Source organism: Staurois parvus, unplaced genomic scaffold (assembly GCF_062004578.1).
Source record: "Staurois parvus isolate SC_StPar_1 unplaced genomic scaffold, SC_StPar_1.0 ptg000734l, whole genome shotgun sequence".
NCBI classification, from domain to species: domain Eukaryota; kingdom Metazoa; phylum Chordata; class Amphibia; order Anura; family Ranidae; genus Staurois; species Staurois parvus.
In genome coordinates, this window is record NW_028318530.1 from 3,242,663 (window position 1) to 3,268,052 (window position 25,390).

At 41.7% G+C, this 25,390-nt stretch overlaps 1 protein-coding gene across 1 annotated transcript in view; it reads right to left on the reverse strand.

Moving 5' to 3' along the window:
- Positions 1 to 12,470: 12,470 nt before the first annotated feature.
- Positions 12,471 to 25,390, reverse strand: part of KLB (klotho beta) — a 44,948-nt gene continuing 32,028 nt past the window's right edge. The window contains exons 4-5 of the mRNA XM_089654035.1: positions 22,919 to 24,062; positions 12,471 to 17,540 (exon numbers count right to left, since the gene is read on the reverse strand). Of these exons, the coding sequence (XP_089510161.1) occupies positions 17,137 to 17,540; positions 22,919 to 24,062 (1,548 nt within the window). The 3' untranslated portion in view covers positions 12,471 to 17,136. The remainder of the gene's footprint in view (positions 17,541 to 22,918; positions 24,063 to 25,390) is intronic.

The window sequence follows — 25,390 nt, forward strand, 5'->3', positions numbered from 1 at the left end:
TGATATGGGATTAGCATGCAGAAAAAAAAAACGGACGATCATTCGTCCAATATTCTAAATGTGTATACGGGGCATTAGTGCAAGTCCATAGATGTGTAAGCTGAGTTGGTATATCAGCAAATACAATGCTCCTTGGGCACATACAATATCTGGAAGCCCAAGATCAGGGAATCTCTGGCAGACATGTAAAGCAAAGAACAGCATGGCACCAGATCAGTACCAGTAAAAAACAGTAATAAATTAATATATGCTCACTCACATGAACAAAGCCTGCTCCAGTGGTCAGGATGGCGTGGAGAGGAAGATCTCCCAGATGGTGAGACTGATTGCATGTTATTATCTATAATTGTTAGTAGGCAGTTATAGCTTGTGCATTTAGGAATGTATCCAGCTCTTTTCTAAAACAATCTACTGAGCTGGCCAGTACTAGTTCTTGAGGGAGTCTATTCCACATTTTCACAACTCTTACATTAAAGAAGTCTTTTCTTATGTGGAGACGTTGAAGAAGCCTTTCTATTTGCGGAGGTTAAATCTCTTTTCCTCCAAACATTAGAGTGTCCCCTGTCCTCTGTAATGCTCAACACAGAGGTCACTATATGATCCACTGTTGTATTTATACATGTTGATCATATCCCCCCTTAATCTCCTCTTCTCAGAGAATAAATTCAGTTCCTCTAATCTTTCCTCATAGCTGAGCTCCTCCATGCCTCTTATCCAGGGGCGGACTGACAACTCATGGGGCCCCCAGACAATAGGGGATCATGGGGCCCCTGTGTCCTTGCCCAAACTCAAAAAGGCCTATGAAAAAGGTACCAGGGGCATCTTATGGGGCCCCCTACTGACCCCGGGCCCATGGGCAGTGCCCGAGTTTCCAAATGGTCAGTCCGCCCCTGCTCTTATCAGTTTAGTTGCCCTTCTCTGCACTGAACTGAGCAGCATTTTCCTGATGAGTTAACAATATCTCAAAGAAATAAAAATAAATAAAACTTTCAGCACTAAATCAACTCCATATAGCAATATAGCATGTTTGTTATATGGAGTTGATGTAGTTGCTGAAAGTTGTATTTATTTCATTTATTTGTGACATTATTAAGTCATAATGTGTTTATTTATCAATTTGAGTGCTTGCACAATTTTTATTTCTATTTTCCTTTTTTGTGAGTAAATTACATTTGTGTTAGCTGCTTTATTAGGCATTATACAATTGCTGTGCAGTGACACATATTTGTTTATATTCCACATAAGGTCAATAAATGGATTAGCAATTCAGCAATAAACAATGAAATTTCGCTTTAGATGCAGTAGAAATGGCAATAGTATCCCACTGGTTTAGAGTGCACTCTAAAGAATAGGTATGGTACACCTTTAACTAGTAAAAGGGACAAAGGCCTCAGGACAGCAACTGTTAGGGGCAGTCCTTAGTCCTGACTCTCAGCCGGCTAAGTGTGGGGCCTGTTGGTGCGCGTTAAGGCAGTCAATACAGTCTGCAGGCAGTAATAAATCTATGGAGTAACTGTAAGGTAATTCCTAATGGGTCAGTCACCACTTCTCACCAGAACCAGTGGCACAACAGCAGTAGTCTCTCCTGGTAAATGTCTTCCTCACTCTTGGTTGCCCGTGACAACTCAGGTAGGTAGCACAGCAAGGTCTGTGTCCTGGCGGTGGTTTTTCTCACACTCTAGAAGCTTCCCACAGACTTGGTCTTCCTGTTAGGGATCGCACTGTACTGCAGGTTCCTGTCCCTGGAGCTATCTCTCAGGCACTGTAGGTGGAGTTCCTTGACACAGTCTTGTCACACTCCCCCTCCTGTCACAATCTGACCCCAAAAAATCCCAAACTGCCTGGGCAGGATATCTGGTTCAATTTTGTTCTCTCCTCCTCACTGAACTGGTCTAGCTAGCAGCTGTAGTCCCCAATCCATTATTTGTTATGGTCAGCCTGTCTCTGAGGCTTACATGTCCCATAATGCTCCTCTCCTCTGCCCCTCTCTGTAAAGCTGCTCCGTCCTCTCTCTCTCTCTCAATGCTCAGCTCCCCAATACTGACATAAGAAGGGGGGGGGGTGAGCAAGCAGAATAACACAGAGCCACTCTGTCTTCCTGCAGCAGTAAGGGGAGGGGGGGGGGGGTTGGATGGTGTTGAAAAGGAGAGCAATCCCCAAGCCCGCTGTTCCTACTTACATCAGTAGAAGTTCAGTTGCACCCGCTACACATGTATCAACATTAAACCTTATTTCCCACATAGTTGCCCAAATACTATACATAGTGCACTGAGGTCAGCTTGTAAGGTGGAGACATTGTGTAAGGACGGTATTCCACTGCTTTGCTTGGTGTCATTGGCAAATGTTGAAATGGTACTCTTACTCCCAAACTCCATACCATTTATAATTAGGTGAAAAATTGAGTCCCAACACTTAACCTTGAGGTACCACACTAATAACCCTAGACCAGTGGTTCTTAACCTTGTTGGAGGTACTGAACCCCACCAGTTTCATATGCGCATTCAAATAAAATATGATTTTTAAAATTCAAAACATAGGTATATATTTATACATAGGTGCACAAAATGAACAAAACCGTTAAGAACAAAGAACAAAACCATTAAAACATGATTTTCACACAAAAACATAATAATGAATATTTACTGCACGAATCATATGAGTCGGGTGTGGGTCTTCACCTCTGCCGAACCCGCGAGACTGACTCACTGAACCCCTGGGGTTCGATCGAACCCAGGTTAAGAACCACTGCCCTAGACCATTCAGAGTATGAATAATTAATCACTACTCTCTGAATACGTCTTTTAGCCACTTTAGCTGTATGTGTGTATGTGTGTCAAACACATTTGCAGAATCCAAGTATACTATATCCACATCCACTCCTTTGTGCAAGTTTTTGCTTCCTTCCTTATAAAAAAAATCAGATTTGTTTAACTTCAATCTTTCTTGAATCCATGCTGTCTTTTGCTTAACCTCTTCACGCCCATGGTAGGCAAATATGCGGCCTCTCGGCAGCTGGGCCTTGACGCAGAGCGGCCGCATATTTACGTACCATTTGTAAACAAACATATGCTGAGAGCGCTTGCCCTGCGTGCTCCCAGCACATGTGTCAGTGTCCCACAGAAAGGTCCCAATCTCTCAATGTGATCGGGACCTTTCTGATCATGTGACTGCCATGACAGCCAATCACAGTGGTCACATGACCCTAAACCCCACCCCGCCTCCCGGCATCAGAAAACCCCTAAAGGGCCAGGAGGCTCCAGCATGAAGGAGTTAAAATATTGTTTTCCAGAAAAAACTCTTCTATGTGGTCTTTTATTAAAATCTCCAGTATCTGGAGTTACTTTGTAAAGACTTTGATCCCTTTTTAAATATAGGCACCACATTGGCATTACACCAGTCATTAAAGAGTCTCTACAAATTTGAAATAATGACTTAGAAATAGCAGAGTTCAACTCTGAGGGTATAAGTCATCTGGTTTGGGTTCTTTATTCATTTTATTTTGCAGTAATGGTGGCAGTAATGAGCCCGATGTGAGCTCAACCAAGAGAGCAATGGGAGGCATGCATTGGTCAGCAGTGATCACATGACCACATTGTCCAAGGGGAATTTCTTATTTGTTCTGGATGCTATCCCAAAAAAAAGGAGCATCCAAAGGATTCTCATTAATCAGTGTGATCACGTAAAATTACAGGTTCACATTTAATCGTATCCAAACCCAAGAACAAAAATTGCATATGTGGCATTCTAACAGTCCTTGCATGTGGTGTATGCATTACTTTTTTTTTCCAGACCTTATTTTCAAATGATGATGTTGCCATTACTAACTTCTTGTCCTAGGGTGACAATGTTAACTTACTGTACTATATTGATGGAGGAGCACCATTGTCACCCTAGGACAGGTAGTGTGTTACAACTACCATACAATGCAATACTTATAGAAGGAAGAGTGAAGGGCCCTCTATTGGGGTCAGAGAAAAGCCCTCTATTGAGGTCAGTGATTGGCAGGGAGGTAGTGACTGACAGAATATGAAAGTATTGTATGGGAATAATATTTGGAGTGCACAGCAAAACATGGGGCATTGTTCTGCATATTGATTGTAGCTTAAAGGGGTGTGGTTAGAGTCTGAACTCACCCACAGTTTACACTGCACACTTTTGCCTTAGTCCTTGTACCCACAAAATAACCTCTAATTACTATGCCATAAATGAGTCTTACAGACACACATAAACCACTGTACAAAAACTCTTCCATTATACTGTATATACTCTCCATCTGAGCCTACCTTTTAGAAGAATACTAGTGGAAACCTTAGTGATCAAGAGTACAGCTATATATTACACCTTAGACATCAGATAATTTCCCCTTCCAGAAATTACCCCTTCAGACCTACCCTTCCAGTACCTGATGTAGGTACATGGGGTTAAACATGACACAGACCAATACATTCCTCAGGAATTGGTGGGAATGTTTAAGTTCACAGAAAGTTAACAGCTCACTAGATGTCTGGCAGAATCAATAGGTAATGTTTTGCATTTATTGGATGGATATGACAAAATGTTTTCAATGGTATATTATTATTATTACTGTTATACAAGATTGATATAGCGCCAACATTTAGCACAACGTGAGGGCAGACAGTACAGCTGCAATACAATTCAATACAAGAAGAATCAGAGGGCCCTGCTCATTAGAGCTTACAAATTAACCTCCCTAGCAGTCTGATTATGTCCATATTTCTGTGCTCAAAGCGGTACATTTTTTTGCATGGAAATATGTCGTTTTTTATTTTATCAATCGTATCAATTTTTAGGAATAACTCACTGAAATCTGTCCGAACAAGAGTCTAGTAAACATCCCGGGTATGTTAAAATTTGAAACACGAAATCATAAATTATAATTTAATAAAGAATCATAAAAAATAATAATATAATAATAATAAATTTAATTCAATAATATAATCAAACCAAAAACACTGAAACTGGAAATATAGCGCCAAGTTCGTTCACTGAGCAAAGAAAATCGTTTTCAGTGTCTGATGACGAATTTCCCCACAAATCACTATCACTCAATTCTGCAAGTGGTTCTAATTTACTATCGCTGTTCTGTAGCTGGTCTAAAACCGATTTTGACCTAAAGGGACGAACAGTAAAAATGCAGGCAGGGCACAGGACAAAGCACTAGGGACCAAATGTATGTGAAATGCTTTGATACAGTAATGTTTTACTATGTGATTTTAGCGAATGTCACGTTTTGTAATTTTCAAATTTCCCGCCTTTCCATCCCCCGTACATTCCGACGCTCACAGGGGACGGAACCCAAATGACAGATGCAGGCATCCACTGGATTACATTGCCGGTGACACTGCAGGAGGGACATCGCGGGAGCGGATGACAAGGTAAGTGATCGAGGGATCGCGGAGCAGCGCCGCATGGTAAGCCCAAGTGTAGTTTGGGGCACTGAAACTTTACCCTGAACTACACTCAGGAATACCGCCAGGGAGGCTACAAGGGAGGGTCAAATGTTACAAAGGGCAATAAGTCTGGGGGATGAGTGGATGGATAAAATAAAGCACAGTTTCTTAGCTAGGGGCAGGATAGGCTTCTCTGAAGAAATGGGGTTTCAGGGATCATCTAAAAGTAGACATAGCAGGAGACAGGCAGACAGATTGGGGTAAGAAATTCCATAGTATGGAAAAAACTTGGGAAATGCCCTGGAGGCGAGCTTGGGAGAGGAAGTGACAAGGGAGCTGAAGAGCAGGAGGTCTTGGGAGGAATGAATAGAACAATTTGGCTGGTATTTAGAGACTGGGTTAGTGATGTAGCTGGGGCAGAGTTGTGGATGGCTTTGTATGTTGTTGTTAGTATTTTGAATTTAATTAGTTGGGTGAGCAGAAGCCAGTGGAGGGATCAGCAGAGAGGGGTAGCAGACACTGAGTGGTTGCTATGGTTGATGAGTCTGGCAGAAGCATTCATAATTGACTGAAGGGAGATAGCGTATGTAAAGGTAGGTCAGTGGGGAGGGAGCTGCAGTAGTTGAAGCGAGAGATGACTAGTGAGTGGACTAGGAGCTTTGCGGTGTAATTGGTTAGGAAGGGGGCATAGTTTAGAGATGTTGTGGAGGTTGAGGCAGCATGCTTTGGACATTGATTGAATGTGAGGCCAAAAGGAAAGTTCAGAATCCATGATTACACCTAGCATCTTGGCATAAGGGAATGGATGGATGGTTGATCCATTAATCTTGACAGAGAAGTCAGGGGAAGAGGTACATGGGGAGAAAATATTAGCTCAGTTTTGAGTTAATTGGGTTTCAGAAAGTGGTGCGACATCCAGTCTGATATGTCTGTTAGTAAATTAGTGATGCATGCGTAGACTGATGGAGTGAGCTGATGGGTAGAGAGATAGATTTGGGTGTAATCAGCGTAGAAATGGTATTGGAAGCCATAGAAGGGTATTAACTGACCAAGAGAGGAGGTGTAGATCGAGAATAGGAGAGGTCCAGGAACAGAACCTTGTGGACCCCACCAGAAAACGTAGGAGAAGAGGAAGTTGAGTTGTAAGTGACACTGAAGGTGCGGTGGGATCAGTGAAGAGTACAGTCACAAAGACCAAAGGAGTAGAGTTTTTTGAGGAGGAGGGAGTGGTCCACCATTTCAAAGGCAGCAGAGAGGTCCAGGACAAAGAGTACAGAATAATGTCTATTGCTTTTAGCAATTAGTAGATCCTTTGTGAGTTTGAGCATAGTTTCCATGGAGTATTGAGGGTGAAATCCAGACTGAAGGGGATCAGGAAGGTTGTTCTCAGTAAGATGTTTGCTCAGTCGGTTGTAGACCAGACTTTCAAAGAGTTTGGAGGGAAAGGGGAGCAGGAAGATGGGGCATACGTTGTTAAGATTGGTGGGGTCCAAGGAAGGCTTTTTAAGTATGGAGGTGACTAGTGCATGTTTTAGATAGTTGGGGAAAATGCCAGATGAGAGAGAGAGATTGAAGATGTGAGTTAGAGAGTGTAAGATAGAGCCAGATCATGACTGTACCATTTGTGAGGAAACAGGATCCAGGGGCAAGTGGTAAGGTGGGTGTTAAAAAAATCTGTTAGGATATGGTCCACTTAAATGATGACAACATCTAATATTTTTGGGTACCTTTCTAAAGCTATCCATCACTAGTAGAATTTTTGTCTGAAAATGATAGTTCACAGAACGTTTGTTTAATTTTCCAGTGCTTAGAGGGGTCAAGTTAGCTTTCGTTTATGGTGACAGTGACAAGAAATTTAAAGGGGAAAGATGGAAAATGTCTCCACCTTAATAAATGAAACTCTTAACTATGAATGTTTCTTTTGTTGAGGAAAAATCGTACATATTGTAATGAAACCTGTTTAATACATTTGAGGTTCCATTCAAATAGCAGATTTGGGCAAAGGGCTTTCAAATGAAATAATTTATTTACAGCTACTTATATAGCGCCGTCAATTTACACAGCGCTTTACCTATATATTGTGCATTCACTTCAGTCCCTAACCCTCAAGGGGTGTATAATCTAAGGTAAGTAGACTTGATGACCAGAAAGAATGTTCTGATGAACGATTTTTCTATGAATGTTTAAAGGAACATCTAACCATGTATGGCCAGCTGAAGTCTACCTTTTGTTCCAAAATGCCTAGAGAGAAGAAAGGTACAATGTTATCTCAGTCAGTCTTATCTAAGGAATGTCATTGGGTCATGAAACTCAACTGGAATGCTATCAGCTAAAGAAATTTATGAGCCAATCCAGAGGGATTGTGTTATGTAATTGAAATGGTTTTATATTTTTCATGTTACTGTATCATCTAGTGCCATGGCATGGCATACAACTAAAATGCTGTAGGATTGGCATGTATCAATTAATTCCACTGAATTCCAATACAGCACAACAGCAATGTACATGATGCAGTTACCAGCTGGCTAGAATTCCTGCTGGCAGATGAACAGAAGATGCAGAACCTCCCTTGTGATGCATATTGCCACAGGGGTCTAATCTTATCTCCAATGCTGTTTTCAGTGTGCCTGCTACCAGTAGGTGGTGTTATCAGATGACATGACCTGGGAAGGTTATCAGAGCAATGCAAATGTCACAACAACTACCAGATTTATTTCACATTCTCTGCTCCAGAAAACTGGTCCATCCATTTCAGGCTTGTTAGTAGATGTTCTATTGTACAGTGGGCCAGAAAAATACCAGGTCTTGTTGGTGTCCTTTATGAGGTCTCAAAGCAAAAATGTACTTTGTTTATGTCGGGGAGTTTTAGGATGACACCGATAACAAGAACTGTGCCATAAAAACTACAAATGGCAATGCTTCAGCAGATCCCACTTCTAGGCACAGGCTAGAGTACATAGGCATTCTGTGAAGGCTGAGTTGGAACCCTAAATAACATTCATAGAATACTTTGATAAGGATGCCTGTTAGCACAAACACAGGGTCCTCTCCTAGCTATGAATTCCTGTGTGACAAATGTGTTTCTTATAAGGATCAACTCCAAATTCGGTCACCTTAAGGACTCAAAGAGCTTCATAGTTTTACTAGTTTGGAAATCTAACTAGTGGAGGACAAACCATTAGACATAATAGAGTATATTAGAGGATAATTAAATGGTTGCTTTTACTATATGTCTGTGGAAAATCTTAGCAAACCCATGTACAACTTCCCAAGTCTGTAATTTCTTATTACATCATTTTTTGTGCCCAAGTTAGACTGGCTCCTGGCAGGGTGAAAATCCTTATGTATTTAGAATATGATGACAAATGATATGCACATTTATATACATAACTGCTACATTTCCTACTGATTTGATTTTGGTAATTATCTGACATAATAATTTTCCTTAAAATATATGCTGGAGTATCAGGCCAACTGCTTAACATTGCAGTGTGTATGGGTACAGTTAAGTATGAGATGTGATGTTCATGTCATGCGGCTGTTTTTGGGTGACAATCTCCTGACTATGGTTCTTGCAGATATCGCTGTTCATCAATTATCAGAAGAAAGACTGACAAGGTTAGAAAACTTTGTCTGTTCTCCATTGTTTTCTAGTTTTCCAATAATGAGCAAACAATGGGTGGTATTTACACATACCCCCCCCCCCCCATCTTTTCCCTGTATGTTGAATGCAAATGCTTGGCTGAGTTGAATGTTCATGTTTAGAGATATGCATGAAGACATAGGTGCTGGTTGGATATACAGCCATGATATGGCCTCTTTGAGCACCCTATAGACTTGCACTATATCAACTACTGTGGTTAGTATACAATATAGTATATAATGTGTATGTGCATTTATGTGTGTTGAACAGTTGTATCGCTGGACAGTCATCTACAATTGTCATATTGTAAAGAACTCTCAGCGCACTGTTGGCTAATCTCCAGTGATGTTAGAACATACAAAAAGTCTGTAAGTCCCAAATAAAGTCTGTAACTGTATAACCACTTTAGGTGGCAGCCATCCCAGAGTCAGCCAACTCTTTATGTGCATGATTGGAAAGAAAAGAGGAGAGGCGGTTTTTAATAAGCCACAAATGTAAAAACTCACCCCATTTTTGTGAGTTTTTACATTTGTGGCTTATAAAAAAAACATTTTAATACTGCACTTAGAAGGCACCTCTCCTCTTTTCTTTCCTATCTGCAATTGTCATGATTCTCTACTCATGCAAAAAAATCCCATTAACTGCTACTTGTTATACATAAAGACAGGGATCAGTAAAAAAACATAGGCAATGTTTCACATCCTAGCACAATTACCAATTCACCTATATACCATAGTCTAAGAAATATATATTTGAAATTCACAGTATGACATTAAGGGGGAATCCCACCCTTGAGATCCTAAATAAAATGTAAAATCCCTATAAATTGTCCCTGTTTGAAAATAAAAGCATACAAGTCGATGGAGCCCAGCGTTGTTTTCATGCAGGTGAAGAACCCCTTGCTCTTTTCTGCTCCTTGTGTTGCCATCTTGATGGAAGAGCCAGTGCATATACAAGGGAGAATGTCACCAGCATACTGAGGATCACCAATATGGGTCCAAAAGTTTTAATGAACGATCACATAATTACAGCAAGGCAATGTTTCGGAGTCTCGCAGGACCCCTTCATCAGGCATGTGTCCTGCGAGACTCCGAAACATTGTCTTGCTTTAACTATATGATCGTTCATTAAAACTTTTGGACCCATATTGGTGATCCTCGGTGTGCTGGTGACATTCTCCCTTACTGATTCTGTTCGGTTCCAGTCAACGGTCATTGCAGCACTCACTTATACACACAGCTATTATTATTATCCTGTATAATAATAACAGCCACTTTTAATGCAGCACCGTGTGCGTTTAGATTGTACACTTGCATCCAATGCATATACAGACACACTGCTGGTCTCTGCCACGTCCCATATACCATACCTGGCAGAGACCCACCATGTGTCCACACATGCACCAAATACCCCCCCCCCCCCAATTACCAACACCACATGCATATGCATGTAGACATCCCAGGAGGCAGCGAATACATCATCATCATCTAGACAAAGAATAAGAAAGCAAATATGTAAAGAAAAAGGCTTTTGCAGTTAAAAAAAAAAAGAAAAGAAAAAAACAAAATTCTGCTCAAAAATGTGTAAGAGGCTGGGGGGAGGAGACAGGTGAGAGCATGTTGTGCAAATGGGTGAAGGTTGACTTTAAGTTAATATGTATTTAGGTATATTTTATATGTGTATTATGCTGAGGACTAAAAATACATTTGTAAAAGATTTTATATTTTATGTATAGATATATACAGTATAATATGTAAATATGAATTATTGCATAAGTTCATATGTACTATTTCCAGATAGAAGGTGTCACTTTAGGCTCATTTTCACATGCTTACTAGACTAACCTTAAAGCCAAATTTAAATTTTGGGGGTTTTTGAATAGTATAACTGTTTTTTTCAGGTTTTATTTCTGTCTGTAAATATGTTCCTAGATTTTCACTCCCTCCCTCTGCCTGTGATACCAATAGCTCCTATGGATGTTACTGGGACAGGGAGGCTCATACAGCTGTTAAAAACATTGTCAAAAGTAAGAATCTTTCCTCACAATAATAAAAAATTTTTTTTTCTTTTTGTTTGACCCCATTGGAGAAATTTCCCCTCACTTTCTTCCTTGGCAGGTTTTGGGGGGGGCCTTCCCAACAGGGACCCACACAGCTATAACAAACAGAACTTTTGCCTACCAAAATAAAATAAAATGTTTTGGCTGCAGTTGGGCTTTAACTCCTTTGCTGAAATAAATCTGTTTAGGGGCCATGCATGGGCATTGTGTACTAGTGTTTAGGTGTGTTTAGCATTTTTCTACCAGAAATTTACTCTCAAAAACACGAACCAGAAGGGGTTTTTTTCTGCCTAAAAACGCTGAGCTTAAAATATGCCTCTAAACGCCCTAATGTAAATGGACACATATGGGTTAATTTACTAAAGGCAAATAGACTGTACACCATACAAGGTGCAGTTGCACTCTGCATGTGCAATTGCTCCTGAGCTTTGTAAATCAGATAAAGATTCAGTTTGCAATAAATACCCAATCACATGCAAGGAAAATTGAAAAAAGCACTTTTGCTTGCTCATGATTGGATGATGGAAGTCTGCAGAGCTTCTGCTCATTTATTAAGCTCTGGAGCAACTGCTCCTGCAGAGTGCAACTGCTCTTTGCAAAGTGCACAGTCTATTTGCCTTAGTAAATCAACCCCTTAGGATAACAATGAGCAGCTTCTACAGGCAAAATACAAAACTCCTGTAGAGGCAGCACTTTTTTAAGCCAGTGCGCATGGACCCTTATACAGCATAGCTGGATCTCAGATTACACACACAGCTTAAAGTAGCATTCCAGTTGAATTAAAAAAAAAATAAAATAAAAGTCAGCAGCTACAAAAAACTGTAGCTGCTGACTTTTTGAATATAGACACTTACTTGTCCCTCGGTCCAGTGGTTTCCTCACCATGGCTGGTTTTACCGCATGTTTTCTCTCCTCAGCGCCGGCATCCTTAGTGTGGGTAGCCAGCTGTGACAACTTGCGGCTTCACGTCCAGGTGCCCACTGCACATGCGCTAGTAGTGCTGCACTTTGTTAATGGTCCCGTAGTCTTCTGGGACCTGTCACATGTCCCAGAAGACTACGGGGAGGGGGGGAAGGACAACTTCCACTTCCGATCACCTAGGTTTAATGACAAGAGGCTCACTACACGTCCTGCCATCTGTAGCTTTGTTTACATTTTAAAGAGACAGTTTAAAACTTAAAAAATACTACTGTGCCCTTTTTGTAGAAAATCTAAAACCAGTGTTATAGGTATCACCTGTATTCATTTTTTACTTAAAAGAGAACAATTTTATATAAGTAAATGATAAAAAAAAATATAAAACATCAGTTAAAAACTTAGAAATTGACCAAGATAGCTTCCCTTTAAAGGCTAGCTATAGTTTGTTTTCAGTTTTTAATTTTGGATGAGACTTTTACATTAGCATGTAGCACAATAAATGACAATTTTTACACTGGCATATCCATTTTATTTCAATAAAAACAAATAAATCACAATGAAGAGTTCTCAGAGTTCAAGCATTAGACTATGTTTGGTACCATTCCAATTTTTGTGCAAGGCAATAATATATTGATTTTTTTCATACTGTAAAATAGGTCTGTGCAAACACTGCCCATACCATGAAAGACCCTGCATACTATTGCCAATCAATATGTAAGGACCTGGCTGTGGCAATGATATTAAATGAAAATAAATGTACAGTAAATCCAATAAAATATGACAATGGATGTTAAAATATTAGTTTGTATATAAAACCCTGTATCCGTTTGTAATTTACAATTGTATGATTCACATTTGTATTACCTACTGCATCTATCTGTACTGTTTATTTTAAGGCTCATGACAATTAAAATAGCTAAATAAAAATGTAGTTAAACAGAGTCTTATGCCTGGACTGAGGAATTCTCTTGATATTAACACATTTCACATTTTTAAGAATAAATATAGTAATCTATTTACATATATAGGATCTGGCATGTTGGGATGTTATGACCCTGTGTTTTAATTACACAGTTTTCCCAGTTTTTTGGTAAATATAAGTTATTGCTGAACATTCCCATCTAGAAGTCAGGGTCAGAACTTTATGAATGAAGTTGGAGAAGCCTAGAGTACCTCCAGAGGTTGCTGGAGTTCCTTGAGTGATGAACCCTAGGGTACCTCCAAAAGCTGTTGTGGGTACTTTGAACGATGAGTTATTTCTGCCTCTCATATACATAACCACAGACATGAATGATCATTTAAGCTATTTGCACAGGGAACGTTCTTCCCAACCAATATAAGGAGCATTCTTCCCACGTACCACCACTCTAATATACTGTAAAGTGGTTGTAAGCCCTTACATACATACACAAAGATTAAACAAATCCTTCTATGTAAGTTGTACCTGTTTATTCAGTTTTCTCTTTTGTATATCCCTTCAAAGTCCAGAATTTATAAAGTTTGCCTGGGCTTTCATAAAACGGGGTGGAAAGCTGAAGTTACACACTGCAGAGCTCAGCGAGAGCTGATTATAGGGAAGGGGCACACCCCCTTCACACAGCACACAAGAAGAGAGTTGAGGCTGTCAATCTGCTGGAACTCCCTCCCCGTCACCGTGTCAGAAGTGACTCATGCACTTAGTAGAGGAACGAAGCAGCAGACAGAAATGACACTTGGTACTCTGGATAGAGACGAGTACACACTATAGAGGGATATGTTTTGTTCATATTTCACGTCTAAGTGTTACAGCCATTCTCAGCTAGGGTTCCTTCAGAGGTTGATAAGGGTTCCTAGAATAATCTCCCTTTTGATGATTTCTGCATAATCCCAATGCCAACACCATGTGAAGGAGCCAGTGGCATGAAACCAATGATCTTTTTAGCTGTCTGGAAACGTAGCATTTTCACCACCACTGTAGGGGTGGAGGCATTCTTTACACTAGCCACCAATGTATTGGGTATTATTCCAACTCACCTCCATGGGCTGCTTTTTTATCAGGGGCTCCCTTAGACCTGAAAATTATTTCAAGGGTTCCTTTAGGGTTGAGAAAGGCTGCTGTAGATATAGTAATTTTTGGAAGGGGATACCTGAAACCTGAAAACTATTTCAAGGGTTTCTCCATGTAAAAAAGTTAGTGAAAGACTGAGTTTAGATTTAGCCCCATTTGGCTAATTCATTATAACAATGTTTTACATTCAAGCTACCCAAACATGGTCCTTGTACATTAAAAGTTAAAGCTGATCTCTGGGTTTAATGTTCTTTTAAATAGTTAGTTTGGGCAAAGCCTAAGCTACATACAATATACAACGCTGTGTCCCGGCAGTAGGACAAGAACTTCCCATCTCACATCAAAATAGAGTGGTGCTGAACACCACTCAGCAATTCACAGGAAGCTTTGTATTCTATGAATGATTACAAAGCTTCTTCTGATTGGCTGAGGTGGAGATAATGATGTCATCCACCCACTTCTCCACCTCAGCCAATCACAGGAAGTCTTGTATTCATTCATACAGTAGAACTAAAGTCAAAACTTTTTTTTCCATTTTGGATAGAGTAAGGGAGGATTATATTCCCTATCAAGTTTTTTTTTTTCTTTTGCCATCTGTGTCCCATTGGGGAGATTTCCCTTCACTTTCTGGCCTATAGTCACAGCAGGAAGTGAAGGAAATCTCTGGTTGTCAACAGAATATTTGTTAATAAGTTAATTTCCCCTCTATTTCTGTTCCAAGAACAGAAAAGCAACTCAAAACTGGGATTTTCTTTTGGATTCCCTTTTGGTGATGACTTTGACCAGGTCATACAGAAAGAGTGAATCAGTTAAAATCCCTCTCCACTCTATCCAAAACTAAAAAAAAAATGTTTTGCCATTAGTTATACTTTGAGGTTGAACATACACTATACGATGCAACTGATTTTGGCATCACTTGGTATTACAGAGTACAAAGTGCATGGTGTGACCAATTCTGAGACCAAGTTGGCAACATTTTTCAGGCTATTGGAAAACATCTAATGACCAATATCTGAGCAATATATTTTCTGTATAAAAAGGGAACAATTCTTTTACTGCACCTGTACCACATAAAATTACAGGTCTTAGGCATGTTGGACAGCAGTGCTTGTCGGCTGCTTCAAGGACCAGAAATAGCCATATTTCCCTTCAAGTCCTTTCCATTTATGATAATGGATTGACAAATGTCCCACCAAATATAATAGGTTGTGAGAAGCATGTTAGCTCTTGAATGACACTTACACTACTAGGCCCAATGGTACTGACAAATACACAGTAATTCCCATTTTATATAATTAAAAAAATGATTAATGTTAGGTTGGAAAGAGATGTTCTGACATGTCAGAAATCACTTCCAAAAAATGGAGTGCTGTTTATCCTTTTGTAAACCTTAGGGGGCCTGCTTGTCACAGGTAAGGCTTTAGTCTTTTGAATAATTTTCAACTAATGGGGCATAGAAATTAATAAATATGTTATCAATTAATTGGCAGTCATAGTAACTGCTCTACTTTGGTTATTATGGCAAGTCTAAAAGCTGAAAACCAAAAATGACAGATACTGCAATGTCAGCATAGTAATATTGCACATATATAATTTCCTTATTCAGCATTCCTATATGTAACCGGGGATATATAAAATCTCCATACTAACATAGTCAATCATCCAGTGTGTATTCCCTATTCAAGGTACATGTACACCATTGCCTAATCTATACGCATTTATTCCACATTAACTAGATCTGCCAGTTTTGTGAAATGTGCATACTTTAGTTTCAATGGAAATTGCATGATCTATACAGTATGTAATATTACATTATATACCTCTAACTACACTAAATACGTTTCCAAATCATTTGCCTCTCTGACTGTTTATGGATCATGTTTTCCCAAAGAAAATGCATACATTTCTGTTCAAAATTGATTCAGTAAATGTGCTACACAGTATTTTCATTTGCATAGTCTATACGTATCCTAACAGATCTAGTTATCTTGGGTAACATATTATTCAAGACTTCACTTAATCCAAGCCAGTGAAGAAAACAAAGCATAGTGAATGAATACTTAATGCTTTAAAATAAAATCAGTAATCTGATGGGTTTTATTTTATGTAAAAGGAGAAAGATTTATACGATCTGAAGAGAAACCAGAGTATGGTTTTATTTTATGTAACACTTTGAAGTGGTCTATCAATTTAGTTGAGCACACTATACATTGTGAATAAAGCTACATCGTCAACATGACCATCTCTGTTAACTTTTCTGACTGTGCATGTCTTATGTAGGACCAGAAATACCAACTAACAAATTTTAGGGGAATGCCAACACAACCCTGTCCCACAACAGCCATGATAAATCTTACATAGTCTACCACCACCATCAACTGGCCAGTATTGACTTCTGTTGTGATGGTGGCTGATGACATGAGGAAATAGTACTTCCAACCAAGAACCTTCAAGCCCTTGACATACATAAAGGCATGAAAGAATACATGAACTGGAATCTAGGAGGGAATCTTTCTCCACCAGGATCTCTGAAATTTGTGAGCAAGTCCACCCAAAATTAAATCAGTTGAGGGCTATCTTGCTCTTTAAACTGTTTACACTTTCAAGCATACAATTTGAGTTGTGGAGTACCTCTCCTACACAGAGTTAGCCATTTTAAACTTCTATGACTACCTACTACTCTGAGCTGTTTTGGTCCAATAATATGAAGCTGATTGGCTGGAATCTGGATGGGGTGAACTGTGCGGTTGCTGACTCAAAAAGTCATTTTATGCTCGAAATGGGAAAACCTTTTCTTACCTAGGTAGCTTTTTGCATTATAAATAATGAAACAATATTACAACAGAATTGACTTTTATAAATTAAAATCTAAATACGTCCTGCAATTTGGAAAACTACACGCACCTGTGCAGACAAGGCATGTGATGGACACAACATAGTCCATAGATGTGTCGCCAGTGTAAACATGCTCACATACACATGGGAGTTCAACGGTCTTCGGTGTTAGGAGAACAAATGGAGTGAACTGTAATGAAGAGTTACATGTGTGCAATCTCTCTCAGCACTGGCTGAAACCACCTTTCTTTTTAATGAGCAAGCAGGCATTGTGTTGGTGCTTGATTGTGTGCAGTTTTCTCCTCTTTCGCTTATATTTTCTTATTATTGCAACAGTTAATAAAAGAACTGAAGTGAAGAAAAGACAAAAGCTGAAGAAAATAAGGGGCTTTCTCTCCTGCACAAACGTACAGAAGTGACATGAGTTCTCTTCACTCGTTCTGCATGAGTTGTCCACTTGGTCAGCAAGGAAGCCATTTGCGGTAATGATTGTAGTGTATTTGTCCACAGAAGCTTTAGGTTTCATGTTGTAAATGGGAGAATTGTAGAATCCGTACTGGGGTTTTGCTTTATCAGTTAGTTTAAAAGCATAGTATCCTTTGAGGTTGATGTTATCTTGTAGGTAGGCTGGAAGAGAAACCATTGATGAGATGCAAAGTACAATACGTTATAAGTCATTTGCAATTTCTGGCAGCAATGCATTTCAAATATACTAAAACTGTGGCTGCCAATCTTCTTTGGGACTTGGGAGAGTGGGAGATGCAATCTTTGAAATATTTGACAATACACAAAAGGAATTACATGATTGAACCCAATGTTAAAGTGGTTATAAAGCCTTACATATACCCAGTGAAGTGAGACTGAAGGTGTAAGATGAGGAATAGAGAGAAAGACTTGTCATCAGCATAGACAGGAGCGTATCTGCTGCAAGGCAAACAAGGCATCTGCCTTGGGCAGCACTTTTCAGGGGGGCGGCATCACCCCCAGGCAGAAGGGACCAATGCCATCGCTGCAAAGGGCTGTGCTTGGCCAGGGGGCGTGCTCGTGTGTGCTAGAGCGGGGCGTGTTGGGGCGGGTTCGTGTGTGCTCAGCGGCAAGGATGGGTGAGGAGACAGAGAACCTGTCAGCAATGGAACCGGCTGGAGAGGGGGCCGGGTGGCACATAGAGGACCGTGCATTTCTCTTTTGCTCTATGTGCCACCTGTCACCTCCCCTGTCCATCTCCTTCTTGCGATCAGCTACTGTATGCTCCCCCACGGCCGCCCCCCCCCCTCCTCCAGCACTGCAGGGGATCTGTCAGCATATGCAGTCCCCAGTGCTGACAGTCCCCCCACCCCTCACACAGACGGGAGAGGAGAGAGAAAGCTGCCCCTCCTCCTCCCGACTTCTCCTCCTGTGTCTGTCCCGCCTACACTTCCAGCCTTGTGTATTCTCCCCCCCCTCCCTCTCTCTCTCTCTCCCTCTCCTTCTCTCTCCCCTCTCTCCTTCTCTCTCTCTTCCCCCTCTCTCCCCACCCTCTCTCCTTCTCTCTCTCTCTTCCCCCTCCTTCTCCCTCCCCCCCTCTCCCTCTCTGTCTTCCCCCTCTCCTCTCTCTCTCTTCTCTCTCCCCTCTCCCTCCCCCTCTCTCTCCCCTCTCTCCTTCTCTCTCTCTTCCCCCTCTCTCCCACCCTCTCTCCTTCTCTCTCTCTTCCCCCCTCCTTCTCCCTCTCCCCCCCTCTCCCTCTCTGTCTTCCCCCTCTCCTCTCTCTCTTCTCTCTCCCCTCTCCCTCCCCTTCTCTCTCCCCCCTCTCTCTCTTCCCCCCTCTCTCTCCCTCCCCCCACCCCCCTCTCTCTTCCCCCCCTCTCTCCCCTCTCCCTCCCCCCCTCTCCCTCTATTCTCTGCCTCTCTCTTCTCTCTCTCTCTCCTCTCTCTCTCCTCCTCTCTTTCTCCCCCCTCTCTTCTCCCCCTCCCTCCTCTCTCTCCCCCCTCTCTCTTTCCCTCATCTCTCTCTCCCTCCCCTCTCTCTCTCCCTCCTTTCCCATCTCTCTAGCCCCCTCCTTTCCCCCCTCTCTCTTTCCCCCCTCTCTCCCCCCCTCTCTCTCCTCTCCCATCCCCCCCCCCTCCTTACCTCCCTCCTCTCTCTCTCCTCTCTCTCTCTCCCTCCCCCCTCTCTCTCACTCTCTCTTCTCCTCTGTCTTTTATCGCTTCTCTCACTCTCTTCCCTCTCTCTTCTCTCTCCCCTCTCTCCCTCTTTCTCTCTCTCTTCCCCCTCTCTCCCTCTCTTCCTCTCCCTCTCTTCTCTCTCCCTTCTCTCCCCCCCCTCTCTCCCTCCTCTCTCCCCCCTCTCTCTTTCTCTGATTGGTGTCAGTGGGAGGAATAGTGCCCCATAACTAGTGCCAGTGTGGGAGGATTAGTGCCCCCTCATTGGTAACAGTGTGGGAGGAATAGTGCCCCATCATTGGTGTTAGTGTGGGAGGAATAGTACCCCATCATTGATGTCAGTGTGGGAGGAATAGTACCCCATCATTGATGTCAGTGTGGGAGGAATAGTGCCCCATCATTGGTGTCAGTGTGGGAGGAATAGTGCCCCATCATTGGTGTCAGTGTGGGAGGAATAGTGCCCCATCATTGGTTTCAGTGTGGGAGGAATAGTGCCCCATCATTGATGTCAGTGTGGGAGGAACAGTGCCCCATTATTGATGTCTGTGGGAGGAATAGCGCCCCATCGGTTTCAGTGGGCAGAGCTCTAATAGGAAGAGGTGGAGTCTAAATAGGAAGGGGTGGGTTTTACAGATGAAGGGGTGGATCTTAAACAGGAAGGGGTGGGGCAAATTTAGATGCGGGGGGGTGCCCGATTTTAGTCTTGCCTAGGGCAGCATAAAACCAAAATACACCACTGAGCATAGAGAAAGTACTTGAAGCCATGGGAGTTAATCAAGTGACCAAGGGAGGAAGTGTAGATGGAGAAGAGAAGGGGTCCAAAGACAGAACCTTGGGGGACCCCTACAGAAAGAGGGAGTGGAGAGGAGGAGACAGAGTTGTAGGTAACACTGAAGGCATGCTGTGATAGGTAGGAGGAGAACCAGAAGAGCGCAGCGTCTCGCAGGCCAAGAGAGCGGAGTTTTTTGAGGATGAGGGGATGGTCAATAGTATCAAAAGCCACAGAGAGGTTTTGTAGTAAGAGCATGGAGTAGTGGCCATTGGTTTTTGCTAGGGATGCACCGAACTTTCGGTGGCTGAAACATATCGGCCGAAAATAGCCCTATCGGCATTTTGCTGATAAGAAAATTTTAGACAATACAGGTGCCAATAGGTGGCTGTGTGTACTACATGTGCAATGACAGCTAATTCTCAGATTTATTTATTTATTACAGGTACTTATATAGCACAGTCAATTTATGCAGCGCTTTACATATATTTTGTACATTCACATCAGTCCCCAACCCTCAAGGGGTGTACAATCTATGGTCCCTAACTCACATTCATACATACTAGGGCCAATTTAGACAGGAGTCAATTAACCTACCAACATGTCTTTGGAGTGTGGGAGGAAACCGGAGTACCCGGAGGAAACCCACACAGGCACATAGAGAACATGCAAACTCCAGGCAGGTGGTGCCGTGGTTGGGATTCGAACCAACAACCGTATAGTGAAGGGGAAAAAAAAGCGGTAATTACATTTAACAACTAATTGTTTTTTAAATGCAATTACCGCCTTTTTTTCCTTCACTATAGCTCCAAGAATGAGCTGTCATTCTCTCCACCACTAAGGGAAACTAAGGGGCGGGGTCACCCAGTGACATTACCCAGTGACCCGCGCCCCTTAGTTTCCTTTAGGGGAGGGGAGAATGACAGCTCATTTTTGGAGCTACAGTGAAGGGAGCAAAAACCAAGGACCTGTCACTCATATTATATCACATAGAGAACTATTGGTCCGCTATGTGATAGCAATAAAATCATAAGTTAAAAAAGTCACATTAAAGTTAAAAAATACAACAAAAATATTTGAGCCTCCCCACCCCAACATACGCGGACATTTTGGTTTCGGTTTTTGGTCCCGTGCTTTCTGAATTTTTGGTATCAGTTTCGGCACCAGAATTTTCATTTCAGTGCACCACATGTTAGTTTGTAAATCATTAGTGAGTTTTAGTAGGGCAGTTTCAGTGGACTGCTGAAAGCAAAAGCCAGACTGTAAGGGGTCAGGAAGGTTTTTGTCAGTGAGGTAGGAGCTCAGACGATTGTAGACTAAGCGTTCTAAGAGTTTAGAGGTGAATGGGGGCAGGGAGATGGGTCTTAAGTTATTCAGGCTGGTGGGGTCCAGTGAGAGCTTTTTAAGTATGGGAGTGATCTGTGTATGCTTTAGAGGGCAGGGGAAGGTGCCAGTAGGGAGGGAGAGATTGAAGATGTGAGTAGGGTACAGAATTTATACTGCATTTTTCAGCCCTAGTAGGCGAGGGGGGAGGGGATCTGATGTCACAAAATGCATAGCAAAGAGCAGGGAGATGAGTGTAATCTGAGACCTGAGTGGAGGGAATGGATACCCCCCACTACACAGTCTTACAGAAAAACATGCACAGCTGAGGCTGTCGATCACATGCTATGTGCTGGGTGGCAGGCCAATTTTCTGGCATGGGCATCAACTGTCACAATGACTCATATAGATAGCAGAGGAATGAGAGAGGAGACAGAAATTACAGTTTGCTTTGGTTATAGGCATGTGCACACTATAGAAGGATATGATTTGTTAATTTTTAATTTCAGAGGTTTGCAACTAATTTAATATAAAGCTGGGTCCCTGGATTCTAAACTATGGTCAGTTTGATCCAAATAAACATGGTAACCCAGAGATGGGTTTTCATTAACATTACCATCTGGAAACTAACCCCTCAAAATTATAAATTCTATTCTCTGATTTGTTGTGCTAAAATTATGGTTTTAATACAAAGCAAGGTGGCATTATTTCTGAAATAGAGGCTTTTAAAAATTTTAGTTTGTTTTTTTAAAGGAATGAAGAAAATGAATGGAAAAAAAATCTGCAAAAAATAGCTTAAGAAAAAAAGGGTTACAAATGTGTTGTTAATAACTAATTGCAGTTAAGTTTAAAGACAGTTAAGTTTAAAAATGACAGTTTAAAGGTTAAAAAAGAACAACTTTTTTAAAAAAAAAATCACAATCACAGGCATCCTTTATAAAGGAGCCACAATAAGCATTCCTGATACAAATAGTGGGTCCTAGCTATCAAGTATACAACTCAGCCCCACAGATTATAATAGAAAAGCAACTGTCCCAATGCAATTAACGTACCATATTACATACCCCACCTATAATGGCCAAGGTGGGTAACTGTCCTGCCTATGAGTTGGCCCATCCCTGCACCCACATACTATGCTCAATACAAATTGCTTTTACCCTCTTTTTTTTTGTTTTCTTTCCATTTATTTCATGCTACATAGAAGGCTCCATGAAAGGAAGCAAAGCTAGACAAGCTGAAAAAGAGATCTTGCAACTGGATTCTCTTAAAAGACAAAAAACGGAAGAATCCAGTCCTCTAGCCTAAGGTGACTGAATTTTCCAAATTAAATCTGGAGACACCCTACTGACCACGAACATTTTTTATTGGTGTTGAAGCAGAAGCAGCGCAGAGGTGAAAATAATAGCGTCATGGCTGAATAATCCCAAGAACAGACCAAAGCAGACACGCCCCTCCCCTCCCCTCCCTCCTTCTGCTCAAGGCCAATCAACTCACAGAAATGCTGCTAAGATGGATTACCCTGTAGCCTCCCAGGCCGGGGGGTGCCATTTTGGAAGAAATCGGGGACACATTCTATTACTTGTAGATCAAATTGTGGACATTTTTTTCCTGGGGACAGCCCCCTAAAACTAAGGTCTGTCCCTGGAAATCAGGGACATCTGGTCACTCTACTCTAACATCAAATAAAGTGAAATATCACCTTTTTTGGAAGACAGACTCATGATAGATTTACAGGTCATTTTGTACCATTCATGTATATTCTCACACACTTACCTTGTAACAACTGTTTGTTGTATTCCTGTAAATAGTACATTCTAAGTACATCATTGTCTGAAGCTTTGTCATCTATTCCATTTGCTGTAATATAAATGGGCAAGTTCCCATAATTCTTTTTTAACCAGTTTAAAAGTCTTCTAATCCCATGTGGCACTACTGCTAGGCCACTAGAAGAAGTGAGACTTGTTACATCAGACAGAAAGTAAACATCCCGGTCAGCATCAAATCTGCTGTCGTTCTTTGGCTCATGGATCACCAGCCTGGTGGTAAAATGGTTTATGGCTAAAAAATCAGCAGAACCTTTCAGCAATTTCCTGTCATCTTCAGTGAAGTGGGGCAAGAAAGACCTGGATGTCCCCTTTTGGTTTTTAGAAAGGATGTATTGTCTCATGAGCAGTGGATAGTCACCAGAGCCAAAGATTGGCTCTGAAATCCAGGCAATATCAAACTGCAGAAAACGCTCAGCTGCTGCAGTGTGGGACTGGAGAAAAGGATTGGCAGGCTCAGCCCAGTCAGTGTGTAGAGACAATGATATGTGGCCATGCTGAAGAGGCCTGTATTTCTCGTCATACAATCGCCATGCTTTGGCATGAGCTATAAGGGCGTTGTGCACAGCTTGGTAAGTCCTATTGCTACTGCCATGGTAATACTGGCTTAGCCGATTCGGTTCATTGATTGTGATCCACTGCTTCACCAGGTCACCAAGTTCTTGGAAACATAGATTTGTGTAATCGGCAAATGCTTGAACAATCGATCTGTTTAACCACCCTCCATTTTCTAATAATGGCCCTGGAAGGCTTAAAGAGCCATGAGTTGGGTAATAAAGTGTCAGCATGGTCTTGATTCCAAGTTTGAGTGCTTCGTCTATCATGCAGCGGTAATACCTAAGGACCTCTCTGTTAACTGTAGACAGGTCTCCTTTTGGCAGAATTAAAGACCAGTTGAGGGCAAATCTGTAATGGGTGACTTTCATGTTGGTCAGCAGGGCGAGATGCTTTTTGATGGTGATAAAGTCAGTGCATTGAGGTGGACGAGTCTTTAGTTTCACTCCTTTTACTGCATGAAGGAAGCCATCGCCTGTAATGTTCCACACATACAATCTACGATCTACAAATTGTGGTGAGGAGGGAGCCAGCTCTGCCTAATGGGAAAAAAAGGAGAAAATATATGCAATATACTGTATAATAATGGCACTGTAGCATCATGCTGATCTCAAGTGGTATATGTACTGTGTAAAAAATAAAGAAACTTGTTAAATTAATATATATAAATATATATATATATATATATATATATATATATATATGAACTAGGCAGTGTTGACCATCACATGCATGGTGATTCCTCTTACTAATACAGCATAATACAGCATTGCTTTATTGTCTCTATTCCTCTATAATGCGAGTCTGTCTGTCATCCTGTATATTCAAATTTATTGAAACGGTACTATCACTGGATGGCTTACAGAAAATCTGCCAGGCCGAAAGAGAACCTCCCTGGCAGCCTGGGTATGCTCCCCACATCCATAACTAAAATCACATTTTTTTTTTAAACTTAGTTTTTCTCTTTGATGCAGTGTATGTCACTGCAATACAGTACAATAGTGCTTCCTGAGCTGCATGCACCCATGCCTGGTAAGACCTCGTGATGCAGTAGCTGGCTGTGCAGTGTAGAGGCTGTCCAGTGATGGGATATACTCAGTATTGCTTTTATCATATTTTGGAAGAGCAGGGGGCCACAATTTAATAACAGATTTCACTGTAGCAGAATGAATGACAGTGGCAAACAGGGCTACTGTTAGGAACCACAGGGCCCCATATAGCCAATCTGACAGGGCCCCCTCAAAAAAAAACAAAACACACATTTTGCTATGCTTCAGTTATGAATGAACACAATGAGTGATTGGTACCAATCCCTCATTGTGTTCAGGAAAGTAAGGGGCTGGTAAATATGAAATGTGACATATTTACTGTAAATGGTAAATGTGACATATTTACTGGACCCTTCCCCTACTCTCCATCCTGGAGGAACCTATTGCGTGACTGTAGTTGCCGGTGGAAAGGAGAGGAGGGAAACCGGGGCACATAGGGGCCTGGGCAGCAAAAGGAAACATATGGTGCACAGGGAGGGTGGATGGGTGCGGCAGGGGGGTGAATTACTGGAATGAATCCCATGTATGGCTCTCCCAGCAAACGATTAAAGCCAGCAGGAGGGAGAGGAGAAGAAGCCAGCTTTCAGTTGCTGCAGAGAGAGACATACAGGGGACTGGTTCCAGTAATTGCCCCCCCCCCCCCATCATGTTGATCACCATCCCTGCCCACAAATCTGAATCACCCAGCTGCCTGGGTCCGCCTGCTGGCCTGGGCCCTGTACAGGAGGACTGGTGGTACCCCCTTATCCATGGCCCTGGTGTGAAAACTGGTAGCATTAAAGAGGACCTTGCAATAAAAAGCAAGATCAGCTTATACT